General features: G+C 39.4%; 1 protein-coding gene across 1 annotated transcript in view; it reads right to left on the bottom strand.

The window, feature by feature from the left end:
* GPC6 (glypican 6) overlaps window positions 1-19804 on the bottom strand; it is a 1111975-nt gene that overhangs the window by 52112 nt on the left and 1040059 nt on the right. The window contains exon 7 of the mRNA XM_073347752.2: window positions 17020-17049. Within this exon, the coding sequence (XP_073203853.1) occupies window positions 17020-17049 (30 nt within the window). The remainder of the gene's footprint in view (window positions 1-17019; window positions 17050-19804) is intronic.

Genomic DNA, 19804 nt, shown 5'->3' with positions numbered 1-19804 from the left:
GGAGTACTGGAAGCTATTAACATAGAGGTAATGGCAAACAAACTAAGTTATGTTATAGCTAAAATACAAGAATTGGGAAAGCCCATCAGTGCATTCTTGTCAAAATTAGGAATGGGGCAACAATTATTTTCTAAAATATCACCAGTTTGGCAACGGCAAGGTAAAAATAACTTGTTACTTTTAGCAGGGACTATGGAATCAATACATGAAAATATGTCCTTAGCATTAACCTGTACCAGGCCCAGGAAATAAATCTGCCATTGATCATTCAAATAATCCAGGAAGGCAGGGAAAAAAAGTTGCCTTTGGAAATAAAAAAGTTGTGGGAAACAGTTACAGAAAGGAAGAAACAATTAATGGCATGGTGAAAATTGGTAAATTTTACCCTAAATAAAGATCAAATGGTTCAATGGGCATATGTAGTAACTGAACACCCCAGTCTAACTATTCATATATATCCAGTGGTACCTGTGGGAATCCAGTTAACAAAAAATTTGGTTATGTATTCCACTGATCAGCATTCCTGGGCATATAAAGAAAACCAACAATGAAAAACCATTGACATGTTTCAATGTGTAGCCCATGAAATTTTAGTATGTGTGTGTGAGGATCAAAATTTACAAGAAAAAGATAAATGTTTCTATGTTAAAGACAAAGGAACCCAAAAATATATGTTTGATATATTCACTGAACAGAAGTCAGCTGTGGTATATGCAGGAAGGGGATGTGCTTGTGTTAGAAGTCATTGTCCAATGGTAATAGTAGATAAGGAATTGTATTTTATGACTTATTTAGCTAATAGATGTTTTTGGAACATTACAAAGATTAAAAGTAGTGATTTTGAATACTACGTACCTGTATGGACTGTAAACTACTTGAAATTTAAACCACAGTTGTATCACAATGTAACATCTTTAACCTTAGGCGTTACATTCTGATACAATTATGGTTTAAACATGCTTGTGACATTAGGCATAAATATGACCATAATAAGAAAATTGTTAATCCATCCTATGTTACATTCATATTTACAAGATATTGCAAAGAAATAGGAGAACAAATACGTAGTGAAGTACAATATAATAATACAGAAATCACTCATGTACTGAAAACTATTGCAGATGCAGAACATCACTCCTGGTGGGAAACACTATTAGGGTGGTCACCTTCTGCAATGGGTATGCTAAATACAATGGTTCATCCCATCGTGGTGACCATTGGACTCCAATTGGCTTTATAGAGCATAATAGCTTTGGCTTGCTGGATGAAAAGAACTGTTTGAAGAATAGAGGAAGCTGGTATGCAAAGTCAAATAAGGCCCTTGTTATGACGGCCATCAAGAAAAGTTAATCTGCCTTATTGGGAGTGGTGAGCATTGCATGTGTAGTGTGTGCATTCTGTTTTTGGTGATCATTAATAAATAGAAGATAAGGATATTACTGTGTAAGGCTCTTTCACTGGTAAAAGGTCCTGCAAACCCGTAGAATATTGACAGGGTTACACTTGAGCTCTAGGAATGGGGTAAGGGTGGGCGCCTAAATTAAGAGGGTTACAACTTGAGCCCTAGGAACTGGGTAAAGGTGGGTGCTCCTAGGGTGTGTGAGTAACAGAGAATTGTGTGCCGGTAACACAGTGTCCATTTGGAATCAAGGCCCCTGTGGGGATGAAACCTTTCTTGCCTTCAGTAATCAAGCTCATCCTGGTGTGTTGAGACAAAAGCTCTTGCTGCAGTTTTTATGACTGACTGTGAATCCTGGGATTAGAGCTTAGAGTCTGTAAGTGCAGAATGGTGTAGTTGAATACTGACAATAAGATGATACACAGCTTTGGCCTTCAGTAAGAATTATGGCTATGACAGTGTACGATGCAAAGACAAGATGGGTGAGGTAATCTTCGATTGGACCAACTTCTTTTGGTGAAAGAGACAAGCTTTCAAACTTACACTCATCTCTTTCACCAATAGAAGCTGGTCCAATAAAAGATATTATCTCACCCACCTTGTAGTAATACCTTGGGACCAACCAACACCACAAACAACTCTGATGCAAAGAGTTTATTAAAAAACAACAACAACAAAACAAACAAAAAAAGAAAGTAGACTAACCATTTTAAACAATTAATTGTAGAGGTTTTGAGTTGATGTTCTCTGGTCTACTGATGTATAGCAGTGTAACATGGGAAGTTTAAAATACCTCTAAAAAAAGCAGATTCCTTATTTAGGTGCCAAACTTCAGGCACCCAAGTTTGAAAACTTCATCCTGTAATAGGTTTATTTATTTAGATTTACACACACACACACACACACACACCCCCATCCAGATGCCTTAGGTGCTCTTGATATAACTTAAAAATATACATATATAAATAATACTCCAACCTAAGTGTATAATATATGAAGTGCTAAATTATGGCATCAGTAATTCCATACTTAATAATGCACTGAGATTTTCACTTACTACAAGTAAAATATTAACTAACTTTTAGAGAGGGAATATTTAAAAAATGATTGCTTTCTGAAAAATTTCCAAAAAGCTGAAGAGTTTTTGGGTCCCACTAGATAAGGAACTGCAGTTGCAACAAATGTCACACTCGCATATTTTTATGGGAATATCTTAAATAGAAACATTTTTTTTAAAGTTGCAAAATCTGACTGGATTCCCCAATCTTCGAGCTATTTCTGTTCACGTTCTTAGTTCACTCATTGTCCTGCTATCTGAGGTTTTCAGCTATATCCCTTGGTAGACCCACACCTTAGATGCTTTTATGCACCAAAATATTGATTAATTTTGCATGTAATGTAATTTGCATTTTTGCCCAGCTCCAGTACATTTTAACCAGAAATCTCCTTAATTTATACTACTTGCGTTGAGTGAAAAGGCACTTCAGCAACCTTAATTCTCAGTTAATTTTGTGAGGGGGAAGGGATGTCGTATAAAGCACATTGAACCTTTTCTGTCTCTGGTGTAATAAGCCCAGATGGTTTTAATCTTAATGCCTCTCACTTTGCCTTGGCAGGAAACTCATGTTACTTAAAGTATCAGTACAATATTTCCCAGAAAATATAGATAAACACACAACAGAAAGGGAACTATGACTTCTCTTTGGTTTTGCTTACATTTCAAGACAGGTGTTAAAGAATGTTTTACCTTTAAATTCACTATTTTTCACAATCATTGGCTGCCTTTCCTACAAATCAAATGTACTCCAAAAAGGAGGAAACTAGTTTGATATTTTTTTTAACAAAAAGAGTCAATGTGTAACCTCAGATAAATTACTATCTTGCAAAAATGCAGGAAATCAATCTAATTCTATCCATTAAACTAGCTGCTCATATATATACATAAGCCTCCCTGTGCAAGTCCCACAGTGAAGGTAGGGTGTACAAGGAGAGTAGTATCCAAAAGTGCCAGGGGCTAGCAGCTGAGCAGTCCCATGCATCAGAGAAATAATAATGAGAAAATGTTGTTGAATTTCTCAAGATACTTGGTGCATAACAACACACCAGTGCTTTTTCCTTGGAGGAATATGATAGGATCCAGGCTGCTGTGCCCCAGCAGAGATAATTGCTATAATTCATTAAAGAGGCTTATTTGCATTTTTCATTACTGAAGCACAACTTTATAAAATGTATGGAAGGAATGAGCATTCTGTTTTCCTGAGGCTGCATAAATAATCATTTTAATTCAGACAACCAGTTGAACCAGACTGTCTTGGCCATTACATTTCTTCTTCTCTTGCTGCCATTTTGGACTATTTAATTTCTACCTCAGCTTGCTTCCAGTTCTACATGCCTTTTCTGTTCCTCTCTCTGAATGCAGACAGCAGGTACACTCATTGGTGGTGATGAGCTAGCACAGTTTCCACAGGCTTCTTTTTAGCACAGTCCAGCCAATGTTTGTCATTGATCCAACTTCATTTATGCTTCATTTGTGCAAAGGGGAGACTTTCATGCTGGGAATGACTTTAAACTATGTCCTCCTTCTACATGAACCGATTTATTTTTCCTTTCTCCTTGCTTCATTTGCTGATCAAAGGTATTTATATTTAAACAACAGTTTTCTCTTTTACAGACTCTTTTCTTATCTATTTTATTGTTCAGTGCAACTCTTTGAGATAGCGAATTTATGACTCGACAGCCATATTCATAACAACAGCCTGTGGACGAAGAAGCTAATGATTACAACTTCACTGCAGGATCAAGCAGAAGAAGCTGGGTCAAAAGAGAGAGGCACTGGTATTGCACCAGTAAGCAAGAGCTTTACCATTGACTTCGATGGGTGCAGGATCAATCTCAGAATGCACGAGAGTGGGAGTTGTTATTCAAACAGAGATACACAAAAAAATGTAAAAAAACATTTACCAAGTAAATTGGTTTCAGTTTGGACAATCCAACGGGAAATCCAACTCTGTATTTTTTTTTGTGTGTGTGTGTGGTGTGTGTGTGTAAAATATGAATTTCTAAGGATGTGGAGGCTCAGTTTGGATAACCATCTCCAAACCAGACGTTGAGTGAACTTCTGGTGTCTGCAAAATAGGACTGGCAATCTCTCAAGATTTCCTTTGCTTCCTTGTTTTCCAAAAATGTTCATGACGACAGCCTCTCACACAGGGTGGGTTGTGTTGTGTTTTTTAAGTATCTTTGCTTCTGACCAAAACTAGGAAATACAGAAACACACAATAGATATAGATTCAGATCCCATTCCTGACACTTTGCCTTTTGTTGAAGCTCTGGACTGGGAACTCAGGGTTATAACCTACTTATTTGTAAGATTTTTGTGGCAGGTGCTTGTCATAGGGTTCCAGTCACTACTAGGGCATCTCCCTCCTGCCTGCTCTGTGGATTAGTGCCTTCCAAGTACAATACCCCTTTCTGCTGCTTGTTCACATGCCCTGCCACATCTCTCCCTCTTCAACTCAGGGTGCTCTTTCTCTGTGGCTTGGCCCTCTGGCCAGGTCACTATAGTCCTCCCCTCCTGAGGTAACAAAGTCCACAACTGTTCCAGGCAGTCTACTATTCCACTGCCCAGTCTGTGCCACTTCCCCAGTAGCTGGTTGGGGAATGTAGGCACACCCTCTACTCCAGGGACCCTATGTCTAGCAACAATGGTCTGCTTTCTCCCAGACCTTTTTGCTCTTTCCCTGGACTCCTTCCTACATCTTCTGGGTTCCTGCTCTCTGGGTTTACCAGCCCAAACTTCCTCCTTCCAGGGAATAACTGCAGACTACTTAACTCCATCACCTCAAACACACCTTCTTTCTCCCACATACTGACTGCAGGCTACTTCCCCTTCAGACCTTTTCTGCTTCCAGCTTCCTGGCTTTATACCACCCCACCTGTTCTTTCTCAGCAAGGTTCCATCATCAATCAGTCTGTCAATGCCTGGCTCTCCCACAGGTGCAGCCTATGAGGTTAATTAATCTAATTTAACCTGCTTTGCCTTGTATGGTGTGAAAACCCCATCACAGAGCTATCTATTACTATGTGTTTGTAGAGTGTTTAGCACAGTGGGGTGCTGATCATAGTTGAGACCCTAAAGGTGCTATCATACAAATGAAAAATAACAGAAAGAAATAGAAGTTAGATTAACAGTTTTCAAACCTCAAGAATGTTTGTGTTTAATTTAAGTTTTGGATGACCGTTTCTATCAGTTTTTATTTTATCCTAACTGGTTTGCTCAGCCTTCTTTTATTTCCCCAGACATTTTGGTTTCCTGTCCTCTAACACGCTTTGATTTCTCTCAAGCTATCCCATTGATTGGCTCCAGCATTCTGGATCATGTACTAGAAAGTCAATTCAGTGTGTTACTTACACTTCCTTCCAAGTATAGGTGCCGACTCCCTGGGTGCTCCAGGGTTGAAGGACCCACAGGGAACAATTGGTGGGTGCTCTGCACTCACCGGCAGCCAAGCTCTCCGCCTCTCCACTCCAGCTCACCTCCGCCTCCTCCTCTCCTGAACGCGCTGTCCCCGCTTCTCTTATGGTATATGGTGAGAGACTTTTTCTTTGAATTCATTTAGCTTGTTAACTTAGGTATTAGATATTTTACTTTTATTTTCTTGTAACCAATTCTGACTTTTATGCCTCATTACTTATAATCACTGAAAAGCTATCTTTCTGTAGTAAATACACTTGCTTTATTGTTTTATCTAAACCAATGTCTTTGGAGTGAAGTGTTTGGGAAACTCCATTTTGGGATAACAGGATTTGTGCATATTATTTTCTACTAATAAAAATTATGGATTTTCTATGGGCTTGTATTGGCCAGCAGGAGGGAGCTGGGCAGTACAAGACACAATTCTGGGGGCTAGTCTGGGAGTTTGCTGGTGTTGCTCTGCAGTGTAATTTAAGAGTGGCTGCCTATCACACTCATACAGTATAGCTGGAGGCTGTGTGAGAGCAGACCAGGAGTGGTAGCTCTCACAGCAGAGCAGTGTAAAAGGCACCTCAGATTGGAGAATTGAGGGGACTCAGTTGTTCTACAGTCCAGATTGTACCCTGGGTAATGTAAGAAATGCACTAATTATCCTTTAGCCTATGACTGCAGAGGCATTAATGGGCCACTTCGCCTTGAATAGTCTCTTGCATCATGTGTTAATTCCTTATTCTTAACAATCTGTTCCATGTAACACTCTGAAGAACTTTCCCAGATCTGACGAAGAACTTTGTGCAAGCCCAAAAGCTTGTCCCTCTCATCAACAGAAGTTGATCCAGTAAAAGATATTGCTTCACCCACCTGGTCTTTGTAATATCCTGGGACCAACACAGCTACAGCAACACTGGAAAAAGCTCACTGTGGACATTTATTGTAGTTCTCTGACCTTGAATGTAAGTGGATCATTTATGGAGCTGTTCAGCATTTTTTCCCCCTGGTGAAGACCAGGGTTAATTTTATTTAAACTATTTTATACAGCCCACACACTGTGGACTATATGCTGGTTAATTCTGCGTGAGCGTGGTGGGTGAGAGAACCTCTCCCCTTCCCCTGTGTATCGATACAGAGAAAGGCAGAATGTCCTTGCTAGCACTCCTCTGAATGTTGGGAGGGGAAAGGGGTTGGCTGGCATGGCCTCGTGTGCTTCCCTGTGCCAACTGGGGTGCGGTCTGCAAAACAGGGAGCGTGTCCTGTCTCCTTACAAACCTGTGTGTAAGCATGTTGTTCATTCCTGATGTAGCAGAAAGAGCCACTATCTCCTGAACACCTCGAACCTCTGGCCTGCATCTACCATGTGCAGGCAGAACAGCTCAGACCACTTCAAGTGAGCACTACTGCTCTGCTTCACGCTCCAGAGTTCCTTCAGTGGAAAAGTTAGACTTTGGCTCCGTATACATTTCTTGGTGTGACTTGAATTCCATGAAATGAGTTCATTGTCAGTGTCAGATTCACTGATTGACAATCATGTTGTGTCCTTTCTCCTTCACAAATTGTCAACCAACAACAAACAGCTATTGTAACAGAAAACGAGTGCAGGACCCTGAGAGGGAATGGTTGGTGATTCTAAATGATGGTGTATGAAAGGAAGATAAGACAATTTGATTTTCTCAGACTAGGTTGACCCTATATGACTGAGTTGAGCAGAAAAATTGCTTTGCCGAAGCAAACATGATATGGAAGTCATATAAGGAGCAGAGCGCACAACAGGGAAAATCAGAATGTCATTTTAACAAACATATTGTCTAAATCAGAAAGACATTTAAATGGTGGTACTAAAAAAAAAAATTCCTCTCTCTGCCTTATCTACCCACCTTCCTCTCCAGTTAATTTATTCCAATATACTAGGCTCTGATTTATGACTGACACCCTTTCAGTATGTAGTGTTGTTGTGGACGTGTTGGCCCCAGGATATTAGAGAGACAAAATGGGTGAGTTAATATCTTTTATTGGACCCACTTCTGTTGGTGAGAGAGACAAGCTTTTGAGCTACACAGTGTTCTTCTTCAGCTCTGGGAAAGGTACTAAGGCCATGTTTACATTAGCACTTATGTCAGCAAAACTTGCTTCTTGGGGGTGTGAAAAAACACTCCCTGCAACAACATAAGATTTACCGGCATAAGCGCTGATATGCACAGTGCTATGTTGGCAGGAGACACTCTCCTGTTGACAAAGCTACTGCCGCTCATTGAGCTGGTTTTATTATGTCGAGGGGGGAGCTCTCTCCTATCAGAACAACCCAGCTACATGAGTGATCTTACAGCAGCATCGGTACAGATGTGCTGCTGTAAGCTTGTAAGTACAGACATGGCATAAGACTGTCACAGCTCAATACAAGATTCACCAGATAGTTTAGAGTAAGCAGTTGGCACACAGAATGGGGCTGAAGACCACTTCACCTTGAATGGTCCCTTAGAATATGAGCTAACTGCTCATGCTAAACAATCTGTTCAAACCTTGTATTTGGTTGTGACACTCTTAGGGCTTGTCTACACTTACATTTAATAGTGCTGTAACTTTCTGGCTCAGGGGGTGTGAAAAATCACCCCCCTGAGCACAGCAAGTCTGAGCGCTTTAAAGTGCTAGTGTAGACAGGCTCCGAGTGCTGGGAGCCACGCTCACAGCACTTGGAGCGAATCCCCTCGTGGAGGTGGATTACACACTCGCACTTCAAAGTGCTGCTGTGGGAGCGTTCCCGTGACAGCACTTTGAAGTTTCCAGTGTAGCCATGCCCTTAGTACCTTTCTCAGACCTGAAGAAGAGCTCTGTGTAGCTCAAAAGCTTGTCTCTCTCATTAACGGAAGCCCAATAAAAGCCATTACTTCACCCACCTTTGTCTCTAACACCCTTTCAGTATTTACTGCCAGTTGAACTTGACTCTGTTTTTAAAGAGCTGTTCCAAGTTCACTGTCGGGATTTTCTGCTCCAGCTAGTTTCTGATAAGAGGCAAAGTTTGATTAACTTACCCTAGTAAGTTACCATGGTAACTCACACCTGTGCAATGTGCCTTCATTAGGGGTTCATTGATCTAGTGACACTGGTGTAAGTTTTCCTTGTCTAAAGACAATCTAACTTACTACAACTCAGAAATGAGTAGAATACCCAAAGCTCTTTAACTCTTTGTAGGAAGTTAGTTATTACTCCTGGCTATATCATGAGCCTCACTTTCTACCTTAGAAAACAGTCCAGCTAACTGACCACAAGTGGAATAAAATCTAAAAATCAGGTAAAATTAAAATCAGAAGTGCAATTAGAGCTGAAGAAAAGCTTATACATTGTAACCGTGTTATTCATCACCCATAATAGTGGGAAATGACCATACAAGGATTAGACTGAGCAACACACAGTGCAGACCTGTCTCCTGGTGCTGAGTTAAGGAAGGCTAAGCACTGATCTAACTTAAAGGAGGCTGCAAATGGAAGAAGAGATGTTTAAAGGGCCAGATCTGCTAGCCTCACTCACACTGTAGAGGGGACTATTTACCCAGTAAGGTATTACTCATGATGAGTAAGGGTCGCAGAACTGGGCCAACAGGGAGAGTAGGTTACTTCATCAATCTTCATCTAGTAACAAAGGCCTTTGCATAGGTGAGCATTGAGTGGTGTGGGAGGAAGGAACCTTTCCAACTTTTATGCTCCTTGTTTGAGGGCCAGGAAGAACTGACCAAAAGGGTCACGCCCTTTCTATTAATCTGAGAAGGCACATTGCCTCAAGGGCACGGGGGGAAGAGCAGAGAGGGCCATAGCTCCACTCTCCTCCTTTCACACCAGTAAAGTGCACCCCACAATGAGGTATAAAAGTGAGCCCAGAGTTTGCATACTCGAGAGCTCCAGGAAGAAGTCTACATCCCTGAGGCAGAATATTTCCCATTGCTCCCCTTATGGCTATGCAGCTCCCCAAGCAAGTCTGTGTGTAAATGACACAGCCAACCCTTCATCAATTTCCTTATCTCCTCCTTCTCCCAAACCAAACAGGGATCAGTAGCTCAGATTTTCAAAGCCCTGATAAAATGGAATCATAGGTTACATAAATAATCATTTAAATTGTCCGTTCCTCCCCACTCTATTAATGGAGAGCAATGGAATGATTACAAAACTGCCTGGAGAGCACGAATGCTGGAAAGGAGTACTATATCTGCTGGGCTGAGGGAAAGGAACACCCAAAATGGGAATCTTATTAAGTTCTTCAGGTCGGGGCCATATTTTTGTTCCGTTTTTGTACAGAGCTTAGCTCAATGGGGCCATGATTTGTGTCTGGGATCCCTAGATGCTGCAGCAGTACAAATAATACATAATAATAATATGCACAGTAGAAATTTAAACAATCTATTCAGTTTTTGTCACATCCATCACTGTAATACCTGAAAGAAGGAAGTGAGAGGCTGTTTACTTGCATATTATTATTATGATTATAAACTTATTTTGTTTTCTTTCCTGTAAACTTCATATTGAGGTCACAGAGAGGAAAACTTCTTCCAAGTTAATTTATTTTATCTGAAACACTCTTTTATTCTGTATGAGCTGCTTCTTCTAATGGCAACAAAGAAATCTGACTCTCCATGTCTTGTGATTTAAAAATATTCATCACACCAGCACCTGGAATTACATTTGCTGCTCAGACCCTAGCAGACTAAGAGTATCCATTTAAGGTCATTCATCTTTTTTGGTTCAAGAAGAAATCACTTTTCAGGTAGAGGCCTGTTAGTTAAATGATGACAGCATGCACTAAAGTAATACAATTATGTATACTGGAGATTTTGTCATTTGGACTTTTCTTCATAAATATAAAACTTTCACCTCAGCTAGTTCATTTTCATCTGGTTTCCTTTACAGTGTTTATACTGGAGGTTTACTGACTGCACTTAAGAGTGTCCAAGAATGTTATGGGAAAAGCAAAATTCCCAGAGCTTTAAAATGAATCTGATAGATTCCAGGGTTTGTTAAAAGCTCATTATACATCAAAGACTCAATCCTGCTCCCATTTACATCAAATGGCAAAACTCCCATTTCTTTCAGTGGCAACATGTTCAGGCTCTTTATGTATCATTTCTTTTTCTGATACATCCATCACAGGAGAAAACACCACATCTGGGATGATGCCACAGGTGGAAGTGAGTAAAAATGACTGCGCAAACTCACCATCAAATTTCACAGAAGTCAAAGGCTAACCTGGGTATGAATTTGGTTCTATACATTTATTTTGAATTCCTGTTGTAAAAAAGGAACATTCACTTTTAAAGAACTTCTTAATTTTCATTTTTTGCTTTTGAATGTGACAGGTCCATTTTGTTGGCTTCTATTGATATGGTTGGGGAAGAGGAGGAGGAGTCAGGAAGGAAACACAGGTTATCTTTAAACATGTAAAACATTTATCTTCCCCAGTATTTGTTTGACAAAGGAAAGTTCACAAAGGGGACAGTATTTGTATGAAGGTAAATCTTTTTAGTTCCTGTATTTTACCTCCCCTCTAGGCACTATTAATAGCCATAAAAGTCCATAAAGTACCAATTTCCGCCCATTACAGCCAAATAAAAAGGTATTGAATGCAATATGTTTGGCTTGGGAAACCAGTTTTTGCCTGCTGTAACTGACTTCCTATTATAACTCTGTCTGTTAGAAGCGGAGTCCAGTGCAGCACATTTCTATTATGAGCTACACAATACATCTGTTTGCCGTAGTCTAGTAAAAGTGAAACTGCTGAAAATGGCTTCAGAGATCTAATCGCAAGAGCGTAGTTTAACTCATATTTTGTTTTCGCAAGTGTAGCATCTCTGTTTGCTGTAAGGTCAGAGGTCACCAAAACTTTAATTTCACTATTTGCAACCAAGCCTGTACTCAGCTAACTTGTACTTGATTTCACGCAGGATGCATCAATGCTGGCAAAAAATGGGCCCTTGTCATGCACCAGTATGTAATTTTCTGGTATGTTTCAACAAGAGAGTGACAGATATTGCAACTGCATTCAATATCTTTGGGGACCATATTGTATTAGGTTTATGAATGGTTTGTGTATCGCTTTAGGCCAGGGACAGCATGCAACCCTGGGGGCGCGGGAACGTTACCACAGCTCCTCCAGGAACCAAAAAAAGTGGAAGTGATTAAGGTGAATCAGATTGTCAGCATCTCCAGAGAGGTACCACACCTGAGGAGACTTGCATCTACTGGAGGAGACTTGCATCTACCAACAGAGAAAGGCTTTTGGTATAAAAAGGCTGAGTTTAAAAGGAGATGGGGCCTTCTTTTGATTCAGGGAACAGATAAGACCTTCTGTCCCATTGGGGACCTTGACACTTACGGAAGGGTTGGACTTACCAGGATCCCATAAAACTGATGGGTGACCACTGGTAAGCTGTTGGCATCCATATAGGAAATGGTTATTGTTTCTGGTATGTTTTTTCTGTAATGTTTTTAACCTAAGAATAAATGTATTTTCCTATGTGAAGGCTTAATGGTAACTGGTGTATACTGTCATAGCCACTAGAGAGAGGATAACATATGTGCTGGACCACAGTCAGACCTTCTGGGGAAATCACAGTGGAGTGCAGAGTCTGGAGGGTGAAAGAGAGATGCCATTCTCCATCCAAGAGAAGTGATTGCAGGGAGTCTTAAACCTTAAGTGGATACATTTAATGAAGACCAGGAGGGGTCGAAAATGCAATTAATCCTGAAACTGGGACAAGATGGTAAATCACTGGTCCCATTTTTGACTATGAAGAAAAGGCCTTGGTAATATCACTTGCAGTTTGTCATGTTGACAGTAACCACCCAGGAACCATTTTAGTGCAACAGTTTTCAGGCAGCTCATGTACCATGACAGTCACAACTATGTTTTATATTACTTATGAGCATGGAAAGTAGCATGGTTTAAAAACTGTATAGTGGGGACACCAGCAATACTATCAGCTTCTAAACCATATTCATTTCCTTAACAAAGTGTAAAAGTGCTAAGATCTACAGGGTGTTTGGTGTAGCCACAAGGTTTCTATAGCATTAATGTGAACATTAATAATTCACCTTTCCTCATGCATGCAAAGATTAATACACACACACGGAATGAAGTTTGACCCTTCCCTGTGCTGAAAGAGCAGTGTTGATGTTTTTCCTGTTTAGCTTATTCATTCAAAGACTCTTGCTGTATGTTGGAAAAAAAATACCTACCCTTCACATATTAGGAGCTGAAACAGAAGGGACAAGGAATAGGACTTTAATCTAGGTTTCTAGGTCTATTTTGTTGGAGATAAACTATCATTTTAGGCACTTGGATACTATGGTGACAAGTGCCATTAGAAATTGCCTATGCATAAAAGAGCATAAAAGGCTAAAGTTTGCTTTAGTTATACCAGGTAAGTGCAGAGTAACTCCATTTCAGACTTTGGAGTTATTCTGGGTTGACATGGTGCAGCTGGAAGCAAAATATAGCCTTATATGAATTTCTGGCTCATCAACCATATTATACCTAAACGGAAAGAAACTGAAGTCTGACTAGTGTTCTATTATCACATTCTGCTGTGTGTGGAGAAGTCTACTAACCAAGGAGTGAACACAGCTGGCAACTGGCAAGGTTTCATATTTCTTGTCTTCTTTGTAGCTTGCTTATATTTTATTGTTTATATCCCCAAGATATTTCTGAAAATGAGATGGTGCTTCTCAGTGGGTGTCATAAATATAAAGGGAAGGGTAAACACCTTTAAATCCCTCCTGGCCAGAGGAAAAACCCTTTCACCTGTAAAGGGTTAAGAAGCTAAGACAACCTCGGTGGCACCTGACCAAAATGACCAACGAGGAGACAAGATACTTTCAAAGCTGGAGGGGGGGAAAAACAAAGGGTCCTCTCTGTCTGTGTGATGCTTTTGCTGGGACCAGAGCAGGAATGCAGGTCAGAACTCCTGTAAAGACTTAGTAAGCAATCTAGTTAGATGTGCGTTAGATTCTGTTTTGTTTAAATGGCTGATAAAATAAGTTGTGCTGAATGGAATGTGTATTCCTGTTTTTGTGTCTTTTTGTAACTTAAGGTTTTGCCTAGAGGGATTCTCTATGTTTTGAATCTGATTACCCTGTAAGGTATTTACCATCCTGATTTTACAGAGGTGATAGTTTTACTTTTTCTTTAATTAAAATTCTTCTTTTAAGAACCTGATTGCTTTTTCATTGTTCTTAAGATCCAAGGGTTTGGGTCTGTGTTCACCTATGCAAATTGGTGAGGATTTTTATCAAGCCTTCCCCAGGAAAGGGGGTGTAGTGCTTGGGGGGATATCTGGAGGTGGGGAGAGAGACATTTCCAAGTGGGCACTTCCCCTGTTATTTTTGTTAGACACTTTGGTGGTGGCAGCATAAAGGTTCAAAGACAAAAGGTAAAAGTTTGTACCTTGGGGAAGTTTTAACCTAAGCTGGTAAAAATAAGCTTAGGGGGTTTTTCATGCAGATCCCCACATCTGTACTCTAGAGTTCAGAGTGGGGAAGGAACCTTGACAGTGGGTCTTTACACCAACCGATAAAGGAAATTCAACCACCCCAGCAAGCTCATATGTAGAAGAGGTTCCAACAAAAGCTGCTTTCACTGAGGCAGTTTGTCAGCATATGATTGTTCAGCCACAATACACACTGCAAGCAAACCCAGCCTTACTCATTTCTCTTAGAGCACTAATTAAAGTGGAGAACTTGCTTTGTTATTATGGTTGAAGGACAGTTTTATGTTGTTCATGCTAAACAGGATCTGAGCAGTAGGCAGACTTGTTTCACCTATAGACCGGGGCAGAGCAATAAATGAATAAATAAATATATATTTAATAATATAATATAATATTTATATAATAAATAAATAAAAATAAAGCAGTTTCTTAGTAACTGTCTCTCATGCTTTAGAAATGCAATGCATCAAATTTAGCGTCATGCAGAATCCTTCACTGGGGCTATGGAATAATATTACATTTTTTTTTCTTAAAAAGGAATGCTGGGTGCTCTCCTGGGAGGATTTTGTCAATTGCTATCATTCATCTGCCTTTGCCACCTGAAATTGGTATTAAATATGAGGGAGAAAAAATGATCGCAGACTTAAGCCTATTATGATATTGCCATGACAGGGAAACTTCAGAAAAACAGACACTAGAGAAACATCTATTTTAGGAGAAACAAACAAAACTTAACTTTAACACCAAATGACCCCATCACATATTTCCATATATATTTTTTCATTATATACACCTTACACAGACAGCTCATAACAAAACAGACTCCAGGGTGGTAAATGGAATCTGTTTATGAAGGAGAAATAAATCTTAGCTTTGATTATATCCACAGAGTGCACATCTGCTGGTTAACATCAAGTATACAGAAACAGCACCTCCAAAAGCATAGCACTTTAGTGGTGTAAGGATATTGCACGTGGAGGCCATCTGGCTACTATTACAAGTATTAGAGCCCAGTATCTTCTGGCTTAGAATTGTGATTAGTACCTCCTGAGTTACCATGTCTTTTATGTACTCGGTGCTCTTATCCATTCCCGCGAGCTATATATGCAAAACGTTCTGGAAAAATTATATCTGTCCTGCAGTGTTTGAGATACTAGATTTTAGTTTTAAACCCTTTAAGATTTATTTCTGCTGGATTATTTTCTAGGGTCTCTTGGGAAGTAAAATGTTCAGAGTACACATCCTATCTCAGGCATACTGTGCTGTAACTCTGCATATATTTAACATTCCCAGACTTTGGACTAAGTGGAGTCAAACAAAACTGAAACTGTGGTCTCTATGTTTCACAAGCGCACCAGAGGATTCACTAAGAGGCTCAAATCAACATGTTCAAAGTAAATTGTCCTTTTAATTTTAGCTCTTTTTGGCTAAAAAGCAAAGCAGATTCGTTGCTTGAATTATATGTTCTGCTTCATGTAATTCTGGAAAAGTTGGGAAGAAGTAGTTAAAATAGATTTCTCTCTTTTTTTTTTTATGGTGTTTAGGTTGCCCTTGGTTCTTTAGTATTATAAGAATAAATAATTTAAGTAGCAGAACTTGAAAATAGTAAGCCTGAATGTAGCACTATACACTTAAAATGCATCCAGCCCTACTACCAAAAGAAAGATTTTTGCTCACTGAAATAGTTTTTGTTTGCTGTGTGAATGAAAGCAGGTGCAGACTAAAGGAAGGTTCTCCTACAAAGCAAGACACAATGCACTCATATCCTAATGGCAAATAGCATGAAAGGGCCCCTCTTTTTCAGTCTGGGCGCATGGACATGCACTTGTCTATGCAGTGACAATACTGTACATGAATGTAAATCAGACCCATAACGTTGTGGTCAATTTCTCAGATGCTCATCCCCATAGAATGGATGTGTCATTATGTACAGTATATTTAATAGTACACTCACTCTTTTGTGGAAGAAGAGTTAAGCCCCCACCGCCTCCCTGCATGTAAAGCAGTTTACTCAAGAAGAATCAAATATGTGGAGTTTATTTCTTACATCCTACAGCCAGGGCCTCATTGCAATGTGGAGGTTCTTAAGAGAAGTCTTGCTGAAAGAAAGGAGTCTGGCATTGTGCCCTTTAGGTAGTAAGACTTAGTCTCAGCTGGAGTTGCAACTTGAATTTGATGGCTAAGGGCCCTCCACTGAGAACAGCCTTTGCTTTTTATCCAAGGGTCTCAAAGTACTTCACACTGATCACCTCTGTGAAGTAGGTAAAAATTATTAAACCCATTGTACAGATGGATAAATAGACTAGAGAGGCTAAGTGGCTTGTCTAAGGGCACACAAGACTACTATGGTCTATCCAGGACTAGAACTCCAGGAGTCCTGACATCTTGTCCCCTTTGCTCTCACTGATAGATAACGCTCCTTCACTGAGATCAGAAACCACCTTCGGAACGGATGAATGGTGTGGAAAAGAACTATAAACTCTAAGCTCGACTCAGAATTCAATGAGCCTATTTAAAATACGAGCCTATTTAAAATACAAACCTATTTAAAATGGCTTGTATTTAGTCTACAGATAAACAAAGAAAAATGGTAGAGATGGAACTAGAAGTAGTAGTTTGTCCGGCAATATTGTACAAAGACAAATGGGTATGAAAGAGAAGAATAAGAATACCAACGCTTACACCATGTTGCATTGTCCTCCAGATAGTCCTCTGGGAAGCAAGAGGAAAACAGATTCAGGGAACAGGAAAAAAAAACAACACAGTAGGTTATACCAAACAGCTAACCACAGAGAAGATAAAGTGTCATTATAAGCAGTCTCTTGTAAATGAGAATTCTTAGATACTACATTTCAGAAGAAACCAAGTAGACCCAGCAGTGAAAGCTGAGTATACATGTTAAGTCTGACATCATAAGTATATTTGATCAGTTTTAACTAAATGTCAACTTTACTTTTTGATATTTCATTTTCACATTCATTTGATATTTCATTTTCAAATGTCTTACTTTGATTTATTATTTATCAAATGCCATTAGGATGCAGCTATTATGAATTTAATAACATATAACGCTCTTCCCAAAATGTCTATGTTCTGCCATTAAGTAATAACTGCCTCTGCTTTAACGAAACTACTGGATGTATCAAAACAGGTTAAGTTACTGATAACGGGCCAAATTTATAGAGTTGCATATTTAGGCCACTTAATGGGAGCTGCTGAGTGCTAAATACTTTGGAAAATTTGGTCACTTCATTTAGGTTTCTGAAGGGGAACTGATATGTCTTAAAATCTGTCCCCAGATTTAGGGTGCTCAAATCTGGCTTAAAATATATTACATTGTAGTATATGACAGATGCATCTGAAATAATTTGAATAACTTGTTTTCTTCTGAGAGAATATGCTGTCAAAGACTGATCCTTGTGGTGATACTAGTTTTGTCTGTCACTTCACTTTTTAGAGTCTATGCAGCTTCATCTTTGGTCTTTGCTATGATGGTTTAATGTTCAGTGATTTGACAGTATTTTAAGAATGAAATCTCAAAGACAGATTTCTTTCAAAAGCATTAATCTAGTATTGAATAGTCAAGTGAAACACAAGAAAAAGCTACCATGAAAGTCAGGGAGGTATTAATTTTTTGTAATTTTTTTGGCATTGCTTGCAAAAAAAGGAGGCTAGATTTATGGTACACTGCCTATGAAAACAGTGAGTTACTTTGTTGTATATTTATATTAATTGAGTAATCAAAAGTGAGTGACATACAGACTGGAAAACATCATACACATTATGAGAATTTTGTTCAGAACATCAGCCTTTTTGTAATACTATTTTAAAAAAAATATATCATTTAAATCTTTCTAGGAAACTTACACTACTTGGTTTGAGACACTAGTAACGAACTTTTCAAAGCATGGATAAAGGATCATAGTTCTGAAGGAAAACCTGATACCCCAATCCACTGAGAATCCAGTTCCAACTCCAGCTGAAGTCAGTGGCCATCTCTCACTTCAGTGGGTGCTGGACTGGGCACAAAAGGAGATAGTACTGTTATTTAGATCTGTATTTGCTACAGATATTAATAGCTACAAGGACAATAACAGCTTCCAATTTATATGTCACTAGGAAGAAGATTAGGCAGATATTTAGCTGTAACAGTTCGTTAAGTGAGAATATCAATGATAAATTTGCTCTCCTCTCAAAATCTTGGGGAAATCTAATCTGGTCAAGTCAAATGGGACCAAATTCCCCATTGAAAGTCAATGAGGTTACTCAGGGTATAAAGCATTGTCTACATTGACGGATTGTCTTAGTTACAGCCATCGATGGCCAACTACAGATGAATCTGCTCCATTGCCATTTTATTTATTGTGTATTATAGTTTAAATGGTTTTACCCTGTAAAAGATATTAGTGGTTCAGCAGTATTCTTATTATATGTATGAGGAATGCCTGATCTCTTTTTAAGTGGTATCAATGCTTTAGCTGCTCCCACTATATAGTAGTAGTTCAAGCTGAACTACGACGACCAACTTTCCTTTTTAATCCCTCTCCTCCTGCTGGCCCCTTTAAATCCTGTAATTTGATTCCTTGAGCACTCCAAACTCCCCCTGGCTTCAATGAGCTTTCAGTGTGCTCTAGCCCCAGTGCATCCATGCAGAAGGAGCCTTGCACTTGCATGGAGCAGGGTAAAGAATTGGAGCCTACGAATGCAGACTTTGAGTAATGACAGCACTGGAGCTGGAAGGTGTAATTTCCAGCTCAAGCAGACATACCCATAACATACTCTTGTTAAGTAAGCATGCTAAAAACAGAGTGTAGCTGTAGCAGCAAGTGGGCTAATTGTTCTGAGCACCTGTCAGAGACCCTAGGTGTATAGTCACAGTGGCTAGCCCCTTGGGGCACTCCACTTTTTGGACTTGATCAGAGCTAGTGTGAGTATGTCTACTTGAACTGGGAATTACACCTTCCAACTCCAGTGCAGACATACCCTTAAGGGAAAAATCCTGCCCCACTGAAGCCAATTAGAGTTTTGCCATTCACTCTAATTGGGGCCAGAATTTCTCCCTATGGCTAAATCTTAGTTTAAAGTGTTACATTGTGATATGTTTCCTTCATGTTGGTAAACCAAGGTGACAAACAGATTTTACCTTTTTGTTTTAGGGAGAAAACAAGGTACACTGTTTCCAGAACTACTGGGTGCCAAAACCGTAGCTTAAAGTTAGTGCAATTATAAGACAAGCCCATGTACTTAATTGAATTGAAATATCATATGTATTCTTTAATTTAATTAAAATTAAGGGGTAAAATATATTATACATATAGACTATGGGAAGACTTGGCAGCCTTGAGTGCTAATTTAATGATACGAGGAGCTAGTCTTCTTCTTAGCATATGCACAACGTGCCTCAAGTGGCCTGTGACCAGGATTCATCACCCAAATTTGGTCCACTGGTTGGATCATTAGCTTCCCT

This window comes from Lepidochelys kempii, chromosome 1, assembly GCF_965140285.1.
Source record: "Lepidochelys kempii isolate rLepKem1 chromosome 1, rLepKem1.hap1, whole genome shotgun sequence".
Classification (NCBI taxonomy): Eukaryota; Metazoa; Chordata; order Testudines; family Cheloniidae; genus Lepidochelys; species Lepidochelys kempii.
The sequence above is the reverse complement of the archived record's forward strand: the minus strand, read 5'-3'. Positions and strand labels throughout refer to the sequence as shown.